The sequence below is a fragment of the Balaenoptera physalus genome (assembly GCF_965194825.1).
Source record: "Balaenoptera physalus genome assembly, chromosome: 15".
Classification (NCBI taxonomy): Eukaryota; Metazoa; Chordata; class Mammalia; order Artiodactyla; family Balaenopteridae; genus Balaenoptera; species Balaenoptera physalus.
In genome coordinates, this window is record NC_138894.1 from 84,899,137 (window position 1) to 84,910,615 (window position 11,479).

At 43.4% G+C, this 11,479-nt stretch overlaps 1 protein-coding gene across 7 annotated transcripts in view; it reads right to left on the reverse strand.

The window, feature by feature from the left end:
• Positions 1–203: 203 nt before the first annotated feature.
• Positions 204–11,479, reverse strand: part of KCNS3 (potassium voltage-gated channel modifier subfamily S member 3) — a 34,182-nt gene continuing 22,906 nt past the window's right edge. For 6 of the 7 annotated variants that reach the window (XM_082426439.1, XM_082426438.1, XM_082426435.1 and 3 more), the window contains 2 exons: positions 10,960–11,151; positions 204–2,206 (listed from right to left, as the gene is read on the reverse strand). In XM_082426439.1, the coding sequence (XP_082282565.1) occupies positions 675–2,150 (1,476 nt within the window). In that variant the 5' untranslated portion in view covers positions 2,151–2,206; positions 10,960–11,151 and the 3' untranslated portion in view covers positions 204–674. Of the gene's footprint in view, positions 2,207–2,545; positions 3,140–10,959; positions 11,152–11,479 lie in introns of those variants that run through there. The other variant, XM_082426440.1, reaches the window with a different exon arrangement.

The following is an 11,479-nucleotide window of genomic DNA, read 5'->3' on the forward strand; positions in this document are numbered from 1 at the left end:
GAACGTGATCCTCCCACTTGCCAACCACTACCAAGTCTACTGAGCAAAAGAACTAGCCCACTGTTGATGTGTATCCAAAATTCAAAAACACACAGAAAGGGCTCTTAATGTGTGCCAAAAAGAGCTTTTCCCTCCCAAGCCAATTGTGAATATACTGAAATATACTCACTTGACATAAAAACATACGACCAAGACATTCTCCATACTGAATTAGGCAGTTTATTAGGCTCCTAATGTCCATGTTTAGAACGTGAACATGGATTGACATGCATCGTCTCATTTTGTGGATCTTACATGCATGTAGTCTTCAGTCAGCTGGGCCTTTGATTCTACTTGTCAGTAATTGACAGTTAGCTCAATGTGAGTAAATGATAAACACAGAATGATACGTAAGCCGTAGCAAGAAATCCCACCCAATACCATCTACCTTTTGTTTTTCAAAAATCGTATCACAACTCTCTCTTGTAAAGAATAAATTTCAGAGCAAGGCATTTAATTCGCCTCACTGAAAAAAATAAAGACGTTTCTATCATTTCAGAGCAATGAAATGTCCAACTATGGCTGAGAAGTACACCCTGAGAATTAAATGATTTTAACGAACCCACTGAGGTTTATAAAGCTGTGTTAACCTAACATCGGTAAGGGACACGAGGTACAGGCACAAACGTCCCGGCTCATTTTGCCGTGCAATTCTCCAAGGATGCCATGTTATAAACATCCTCGTTGTCTTCGATGCTTGAAGCGTCTGTGGCATCGGGGTCACTCACCACGATGCCCACAGAAGAGAGACTGGTGATGAAGGCATGCATCCGCTGGGCATAAATGTCCCTAATGTTAAAGTAAGGGAGCTCATGACACTTCTCTGGTGGGCCCTCACTACACTTGTCCACATCGATGTCCTTTTGCTTCTGGTAGTACTTGGAAAACTTGTTGAAGATAATGGTGATGGGAAGGGCCACCACCAAGATGCCGCAGATGATGCACGTGCTGGCGATAAGCTTCCCAGCCAAGGTGACTGGGTGGGTGTCTCCGTAGCCCACGGTTGTCATGCTGATGGTGGCCCACCACCAGCAGACAGGGATGCTGGTGAGGCTGGACGTGTGGTCATCTTTCTCCACAGAGTAGATAAGCACAGAAAAGATGGAAATGCCCACCGATAGGAAGAGAAGCAGCAGCCCAACTTCGTGGTAGCTATGCCTCAGTGTGGCACCGAGAGACCGAAGTCCTACCGAGTGCCGGGCAAGCTTGAGGATGCGGAAAATCCTCATAAGCCTGAGGATCTGGACCACCTTGCCCATGTTTTCGATGTCCTCACTCTCTTCCTTCTTGGTGTCTACAGCCAACGTGGCATAAAAGGGAATAATGGAGACGAAGTCGATTATGTTCAGAGGGTTTTTCCAGAATTTCTTCTGACAGGGAGCAGCAACTACCCGGATGGCCAGCTCGACGGTGAACCAAGCGATGCACGCGACCTCGACGCCTTCCAGCACGGGGTCGTCCACCTCCCCGTCCTCGTTCTGGAACTCCGACATGCTGTGGACGCACATGGCCACGATGGAGGCCAGCACCACGCTCAGGGAGGAGATGGCGATGAGCTTGGCCGACAGGCAGTAGGCTGGGTTTTCCATGCGAATCCAGATCTTCTTCCGGAGCTGACCGAATCGCAGCTTGTCAAACTTCTCCAGCTCCTTCTCGAACAGAGACGACTCTTCGAACGAGGAGTCGGCACTCACGTCGTTGCTTTTCTGGTCCCAGCCCTTGTCGTGGTTTTCCCCCTTGTGCTCCTGGTAGCGGTCCCTGCAGCAGGAATCGAGGAAGAGCTCGTCGATGCCCCAGTACTCGATCTCCTGGCAGAACGAGAACGCGCACAGCTTCTCCATGACGTGTAGCTTCCCCGTGTAATAAAAATTCAGGACGTATCTGAACAGGGAGGGGTTCCGATCGAAATAGTACTCTTTATCGGCCACGCTGTAGTCATCACACAGCTCCAGGATGGCCTCTTCCGAGTGGCAGCTGATCAGCTTCCCGAGCCTGGTGTGAGGAAAGCGCAGGAGGATGCTCTGGTCGATGGACTGTTTAAAGCCCCCCACGTTCAAGTTGACAAGTTCCTTGTCTTGTCCAGGGCGATGGAAAATCTCACCAAACACCATGGTGGATACAGGCGGCGGAGAGCTGGCTGGGAAGGGAGACGGAGTTCACGCTGGACCTGGAAGGAACATAAGACGGCATTTAGCCCGGTTCCATGCAGCCAGCCGTGCCAAGCTTATTTTTAATCTGCCCTTTCCAGGATGATGGGCTACAATAAAAGCAAAACAGAAAATGGGGGGAAAAAAAAAGAATACGCTATCCCCTTTTTGATTAGAAGAGAATCGACACAAAACAGGTTTTTGGTTTTCGTTTTTTTAAAAAATGGGTTTATATATCCATTTTTTTGGAAAAAGACTGCCATATAATTTGTATGAACCCCAATTCCTATTTCTCTATTTTTTAGCCATCCAAAATTACCTCCCACTCCCCCAAAAGCAATGCATTTGGGATCACTTACACAATACAAGCATCTCCAGTCTCAACCACGAGCCTTCCTCATTTGGAAATGCTCAATTCAGACATGACAGGCTATTTGCTGCCCGGCTTGTAGTTCATCTCTCCTGGCCCCTAGGGCTTGGTTGTGCACCCTCGGGAAGAGCTCTCTCCTCTGCTCTGCACCTCGTCCGCAACCCACACATCCCTGGGGGCTCAGCTCAGCTCTTACAAAAGATGTAGGTTTCCTCTTACGCTCCAATGTTTCACTTTGTTTAGAAAAGGCCCTATTCCCCACGTTTGGATGTGGACAATCAAGAGGATATAATTATCTCCCTGTCCGTAAGTATCTTAAAAGATACAGTTACACTTCATGGGATGGGGTTTCAGGTACATCCACAAGGGAAGAAACTGACTTAGGGAACCTTTTCAAGTTAACCCGCACTATCAGTTTCCTGCCACGACCAGGCTCCTCTGCCACCTCCTTCCTCCCTTCACAGTCTCCCACGCACTCCCAATCTATGACACCCAAGTCTATACCGGCCCAGCACATACAGGCTATTTTATTCTTGACACTAACCAAGATGTACCAGAACCATTTCTCAGAGATAAAATAATAGATTTTTTTTTACTCTGAGTTAACAGAATCATGTTCTTTTTTTTGTTGTGGAGCATGGGCTCTAGAGCGCGGGCTCAGTAGTTGTGGTGCACGGGCTTAGTTGCTCTGCGGCATGTGGGATCTTCCCGGACCAGGGATCGAACCCATGTCCCCTGCATTGGCAGGCGGATTCTTAACCACTGCCTCACCAGGGAAGTCCCAAAATAATAGATTTTGACCATCATCCAATAGAATGATGCTTCCTCAGAGCCAATGATGCAAATAAAAGAAAGGTAGGAAACTGTCATATACTGACTTCCAACCGAGTACTAGTAGATGTTTTGTTTTTATTGTGTCTTTTAATCCTTCCAGTACTATAAGGTAGGTGTATAGGAAAATAGATACTCAGAGAAGTTGAGTAGAGCCACGATTTAAACCCAGGTTGGATTAACCCCCAAGCCCATGTTATTTCCACTACACACATACCCCCCCCATCCCTTCCTATATTCTTTCCTTATTATAATCTAATAACCCAATGTGGGAAGTGTTATAACAGAAATGAGTCAAGCATCTTTGGGTTTATTGAGAGAAGAACAATGACCCCTGTCTGGAGAAGCTTCATGGCAGAGGTTCTATTCAGGTCAAATGTTAAAGGTGTAAGCAGAGCTGAGCAAAGAGGGAAAAGGACATTCCCAACCGAGGGTATCAAAAGGTGGGGACAAGCCAGACTGTAAAGAGACTTGTGTATCAATCTAAAGAGTCTGGACTTGATGCTGTAGGTAAGACCACGAAATCATCTTAATCAATAAGTGGGCATGGCTATATTTGTGACTGTAACTTGGAAAGACCCCACGGACAGCAGGAGGGAAGATTGCTGGTGGGAATGGCTGGAGCCAAGGAGGTAGGGCTTCGATAGAATAGGTGAGAGGACCCAAAATCATACAGCAGTGGTGTATATAAAGTGATAAATTCAAAAGTTTATAAAGTGGAATTGACAGGACTTGGTGATTGATTGGAAGGAAAAGATAAGGAAGTGGAAAGTCAAAAGGAGGATGTGTTTTCTACCCTGCATTAGTGGGTGACATCATGAGAGGAAACATAAAGATCAAGTAGGAATTTCTTGCCCTTATGTTTATGGAAAGCCAAATCTGTCGGCGAGACAAGAGATTCCTTCTCTGAAAATGACACTCCAGAGGACGCAGCCTGAAAACACAGCCCTCTGCCATCCACCCTAGGAGGAAGCCTAGTGTCATAAGGAATACATGGCCGTTTGCTCTGGACTCACCAGCACTGAATGTGTTCCCATGAAACCAGAGACCTCAGCCTGGCATGGCAAAACGCTTCATAGATTTGCTGACCTCTTTAAAAGACTTGATTTTTTTCTGCCTCTGCTTTCTATTTTTAGTTAGAGATCTTCTCTGAAGGGCCTAAATCAGAGCTTACGGCTTGGTCCAAATATTTATGGAACCTCAGAAAGCTTTCAGAGGCTTTCATAAGCCTCTGAAAGCAGGCTTATGCTCATGGCAAGTAGAGTAGTAAAATGTTCCAAGGAACTAGTTTTAGCTAAGCTAGCGTTAAGGCTTTAATGGGCATTATCTCCTGGTGGATTATTTTTTATTTCCTTGGCTCTCCTGGAAACCCACAATGGTAGAAAGCCACTGTCTGCCTTCATGATACTACCTGCTCAAGTCAGTCTCAATCAGAGAGTGTGCCATCCACGTCCTAACTGTTTCACAGTCACTTCTCCAAAGAACAATGTTATCAGCCATAATATCCGTCTTCTTGCTCTGTCCTCCTTGCTTTGTATTGACTCCATGCCAGTAAAAGAGAGCCCATTCTGAGGTCCACTCATTCCTCAAAGTCTAATCATAAAAGCAACACACATCATAAAACCAGGGGTCTCTTGTTGTGGGTCTTTCAGAAGAAAGAAAAAGGAAAGCATCTCTGGATCAGATCAACTGCTTCAGCTCAGAGGGCAAGATGAGATTCTCTACGTCACGGTGGCCAGAGTACAGTGTTGATTTCTTTGGCTGTGTCTGGCCCATAGCAGCCTATGGAGGGCAGGGAAAAAGAAGACGCCCACCTTTACAGACTGTAGCAAGGTTCCCTTACATACAGCTAGTCCCTGGCCAATTACAAACAGTCCTTATATCATTTGCTCCTCACTATTACCTCGGGATTTTGCAGATGAGGAAGCAGGATCAGAATAGATGAATGGGCATCATGCAGCTATTAAGGGTCAGAGCAAAACCCAAGCCAGGGCTCCTTAGGCCAACCCCTCTGCTCTACAGCGTGCTGGCTCACACATCCAAAGTGGCATAAGAAAAGCAGATACTGAACATCATATTTACAAGATTCCTATATTCAGGCCAGCATTTATTTAACAGCCATCATTTACTCCCATTCAGAAAATACTTGCTGCATCAAAGGTATATCTATATATATTTAATATATATTTATATATAATATATATTTTATATATGAAGTTATATGTGAATGTACCTATAAAGGGATGTATATTATATACACATATACTCACACTTAGTGTGAACCATATATATATATATAAATATATATAAATATATATATTTAACTATGCACACACTAAATAAAAACATGGGTCAATTCCTCTATAAGTGAGAAAAACTTCTCTAATTGTGACTAAAAATATAGAAAAAAATAACCAAAAACTTTTTGGCTACATAAAAGTAAAATTTTTGGTATGGAAAAACATGCCATAAGCAATGTTAAAAAAGAGAATACGGGAAAAAATATTTGCCACTTACATCACAGACAAGTGGTTAATATACCTAGCATGTAAAAAGCTTTAGAAAGAGAAGAAAAAAGAGAACAACAATATAGAAAAACGGACCAGATATGAACAGATAGTTCACAGAAAAAAAGCAAATGGGTCTTAAAACAGGAAAAAAAATGTTCTACCTTGCTCATAGTAAGATAAATACACATTAAACTTATGGTGCAGTATCATATCCAATACCAAAATGGAAAAAAAATCCAAAAATTGGGCTACAAACTCTATTATCAAGTATATGGGGAAGCAAACACTTTCACAGACCGGGAATACAAAATGAAAGGGAATCTTATGAAGGGGAATTGGGACATATCTAGCAAAACTGCCCACAAAATAGGAGAAAATATTTGCAAATCATATATCTGATAGGGTCTAGTATCCAGAATAGAATTTTAAAAAAAAACTCTTACAACTCAACAGTAAAAAGGCAAATGGGCAAAGGATTTTATAGACATTTCTCCAAAGATATATAAATGACCAAAAAGTACATGAAAAGATGCTCAGTATCATTAGTCATTAGGAAAATACAAATCAAAATCGCAATGAATTACCACTTTACACTACTAGGATGGTTATAATCAAAAAGTAATAATAATACAATATTGTTTTGTGTCATAATACAATAACTGTTCGTGAGGATGTGGAGAAATTGGAACCCTCAAGCATTATGGGTAGCCATTTTGGAAAACAGTGAAAGAATGATAGAATTAAAATCTCACCATTTTGCAACTCATAATGAAATAACGGATCTGGGCAATGATCATAAATGGCTGCTAAAACCCAGATAAAAAGCTAATGGGGAGCTTCGTAACTGGTAGATCAGAGGAGCAACGCCTGAACCCATTGATCAAGCCTGGTGTAACAAAAAGAGACACCAAGATAGAATGTGCCTCCTGATGGAAATATATACACAATTCGGAACTATACCAGCCCCCAAAACGTCAGACCTGAATTTGATCTAGCCTCTAGATCTACCAGTTGAAGTAAAATAGAGATTTCAGAGGAACATGTTCAAAGACACTCTAGGGATGCAATCAGCAAAAACCAGACTGTGGGAAATTATACAGGACACATGACATGGATCAAATACATGACATATCAAAGAGATCCAGCGTGTGGCTTTGTATGGATGCTGACTTGAGCTAGCCAAATGCTTTTAAAAATACATATGAAAATCAGGGACATGTGGACGCTAAACTAGACACTTGATGACATAAAATGATAACTGTCAGTTTTTCAATGTGCTAATGGTATTGTAATTATGCTCTCAAAAAGAATCTTTATCTTTTGGAAATATATACTAAGATCTTATGGATAAAGTTATACTACGTTTAGGATTCATTTCAAAATAATCCATTGATGTGGGGTTGGGAGGACAGATGGAAGCACTGACATACAAGATGGCCGTGAATTAATAATTACGACAATCGTCGCAGCTGAGTGATGGGTACAGAGGAGGCTAATGCATTATTCTATTTTTGTACATGTTAAAATTCTCCATCAACAATGTTTTAAGAAAAATTTACTAAGCACCTTTTTGAGCCATGCACTGTGGTAAATGCTTTCATATACACTATTGTGCACCTTTTAACTCCCAGAATCTCAAGCAGTACCTCAGTGTAAGTACCCCTGAATGACTGAATCATTTCATTTAATTCTCCCGCAGTCCTACAGGGGTAGATTTTATACCTGGTGTTGCAAACAGGGAAATCTGAGGCTCATAGTTTAGCCAACATTATACAGCTTTTATAGGGCAAACTCTTTCCACTATGCCTCAAATATGAGTATTTAATTTTTTTTTTAAGTGGGAGGAAGGAGGGACTGGTTGATCTTCAATTTTGCATCTTTTATCAGTCATCCTCATGAATGAATGCTATATTCTTTGGTAGGAGATTTGGTACTAGCATGCCAAGGACACATGTGGTCTCAAATCAGGCACATCTGTGGGTACCAAAGGCATCTAGCCACAAGGTAGAAAAATCAAATGCTATTTTCATTCTCTTCCTCAAGAAGAGCTTCGGTTCATTGTATCAATCCTCCTGCCTACTATCAACCCAAATCACTCATGGTGAGAACACCATATACTGTATGTGGCCACCTTGTTCCTCTTGGTATTTGTAAGATTGAAAAGAAAGAACAGATGCCAAAAATCCAAGATATTCTCTGGCAGCTTAAAAGAAAAACCACATTGATCCACTTCTCTCCAAGTGGCACCCATAAAGCCTTTCCAAAGCCATTAACCTCTTAACCACTCTCTTTGCTTCATGCTTTCAAAATCACTTTAAAAATACTCTCAAAACTGTGTCTTTTCAAGGGTGAGACATATACATGCACACATGTGCATGAGTAGCTTTGATAATGCACTTGATTTGCTCAGAAAAGTAACAAAAGCAAGACAAATACAAGCCACTTGTACTTGCTTTATTGGGCAGAACCACTTTTTAAAATCAATTCCATAAAAGTAAACAAAAAACCTTGATTCTTTTTTCCTTCCCACTTGTCCAAAATCTACATTAGTCCTAACATGAAATCAAAAAAAAAAAAGGGGGGGGCATACTAAATTGTATTTCTGGCCATGCCATATGAGAATATTCCAAGTAAAACTAAACAAATGTAAACAGACTTGAAAATCTAAATTCAATCCACACCCAAGTACTGAGCATCCTCTCACCAGGAACGTTCCCTGGTGATGATCTTCTCCTACAGCAAGCTCCCCGTGCACTGGGGTGGGTAACGTGTAAGGAAAAGAAAATCAGAAGTCCATGTTGGGCTATAGAGGAGCAGAGGGTCTAATGAAATGTCAATGGCATTGCACGGTCCACCCTGACTGTGAATTTGGAAATGGAAATGCTAGTGGTCCTTGATTCAGACCTTTGTGAATCAGAGTGTTTTTACGGCAGCTAAAATAGCACAATCCTGAGAAAGAAACAGCTGTTTATGAGACATTTAGGAGGACATGTCCAGAGCCAGAGTACAGGACACACAAAACTTCAAAGAGCTTGCTGTATTTAAGTCTTTGTTTCCAGGGATCAGCATTTCCTGGGCATCCAGAGCCTTCTACATGGAGCCAATCCCCCCAGTAGCCTTCCAAAAGGTTCTTCCCAGCCCAGTGAGGAAGCCTGGATATAAAGTGTGATTCCCACTGGCCAAATAAACAGCAAGGAAACTCCCTCCTGGTCTATTCCACATCTGACATGTTCCAACAGCATTAAGTGCAGCTGACAACACACCAATGGCATAGGTCCCAGGTCGCCCTAATTCAGAACATTCATCACCTAAACCCAACTTTTAAATGTTGAACTGAAAGAAATGAACCCACCAGGTCCCCTTATCTGTGCTGAACTATCAGAAGCAACTAAAGAATAGAGAAAAATGTTAAGACTCTGAAAACTTGTGCTTGAGTTACCACTCCCCAGCTACATGACCTTGGGTGGGAGATTCTTGATCTACAAAAGATGATGTACACACCTTGATGATACAATAACAAATGCAAAAGTCTTTTGAAAACACAAAGCATAAGATACATGTAAAACCTTATTCCAAAAATAAGACATTAAGGTAACAGTATCCCTACCTCCCCTTTCCTTCCCCTACTTACTCCCTTCCCTCTCTTACCCCCTCCACCTGGACCAGTCATAGTAGGGTGGTACTTATTCCCTCTGGACTCTACTTAGTGTGGCCGATCCCCTCTGAAAACTCCAGAGATCCCTGTAATCCACGCAGCTCCTCTCCAAGCAGGAGGGCTGCTCAGAGGGCTGATTCAGTGAGACAAAAAGCCAGAAATCTCTCCTATTTGTAAAAAGCAAAGAACCACAGGTGAAAGACTGTCAACCAGAAACAGGAAAAATGTGGACTTTGCCCCAAGAGGGGAGCCTTAACTCTGCAGTAGCTCCATCTGAGTCACAGCTCCACCTGAGTCATGTGACATGGAGGGACGCACATACAAAGGGCTGTCAGAGTGACATTCTGGTGTCCAGAGAGGGAGTTCTGGAGCATTTGAACGCACCTACGCCAAAGTAATAGTTAGCCCCTGCCCCTACTTGCCGGCTCTGCTCACCTTTTCCCACAGCCCTGCAGGTGCATTTCTATTTGAGCCCCTACCACGAGGGATTAGAGTGTTTTTACAGAGCTCTTTCTCCTCCGCAAGTCTGACCATTGCTGTCACTAGACTCCAAGCTCTTCTGCAGAGGGGACCATGTCTCGTCATCTCCACAGCCCTTTATGCTAATTTCTGTCCACCATCTAGTGAAAGACACTTTTATCTGGAAGAATTAACAAAAACTATCACTGTTTTTGTGAAAGAGCCGCAGAAGGATCTAGATCAGGCATGGTGAAATGAAATGCTTCCAGTGGCCAAAGAAGTAAGTTACACAAACGAAGTGCTCAGGTTGGGGACTATGGTGAACCACCCATGCTTGTCTAAGTGGCAAAGGCGACTCAGCACCAGAGTCCTTTGTGGGAACAGAGGGCCAGTCTAGGTGTATCTTACAGTGTTCCCGGAAAACCCAGAAATCCTGCTTTTTACGTGGTATATCTCAACTGTCATTAGAATTGATCCAAAAAGTTTTTAACATTATGTGGCTCAAACAAAAATGTACCCCCCGGGCCAGGCACTGCCCATAAGCCCTCCATCTGTGACCTGAGTGAGATTCTTACCAACCCCAGCTCTACGCACTGATTTCAAGCCAGACTGACTCAAATGGACACAAATGGAACCTTGTCACAATAACAGTAGGGTCACTCCCTCAAGTCTGAACTGCAAACGACAAAAGGGGGTGAGCCACATGGACGACAGAATCTTCCACAGTTGACCTGCCATGTCCCCCAGGACAACCGCAGCCCCATCCGTCCAGTCTGGCACTCTCCCTTTCTCCCTTAGTCATCTGCCCCAACTGCCCAGTGGATTTTACAGTCGGAAGAGTCTCCCTGACGTCTGACTTTCATTTCTGTCACTGCACTATAAGGTGTGTTCTCCCCTTGCTTTGATAAGTAATGTTGTCAGAGAAAACATCAGAGAGGCAGCGCTTACCCTTGCGGTGTTGATGTCACACACTCTGCCCTCATCCTGCCCAGTGGAATGTCCATCGTCATCCAAGAAGCTCCGCCCTTCCTCCTTCACTGGAAAGTGTGGTGCACAGAGGCATTTAGTGACCAAAAGGAAGAGAAGAATCCTGTTCTCTGGTTGTACTGGCCAAAGCAGTCACTGGGAAATCACTCTCACCTGCAGAAGAAAGCATGAGTCAAGTTGTAACTCCAAGAGGAAAACACATACAGGAAGTTTTATCTCAGACTCAATGTTCTGGGTGTTTTACTGATTACACCCATATCTTAGAGCCCCAGCTAACTCTCAGGGACCCGTCACTCCCACTGGACACGTGGCTACAGAGACATCAGGAAGTGATTCACAACCACTTTCAGGCCCCAGGACCCTCAGATCTTGACTGGAGTGGACACGTGGGACATCTCCACCGACCCCAAGGCCAAGAAAATATCCAAGGATAAAATGAGGCACTAGAATTAGGACCGCAGTCACCTCCCACACAGCTTCT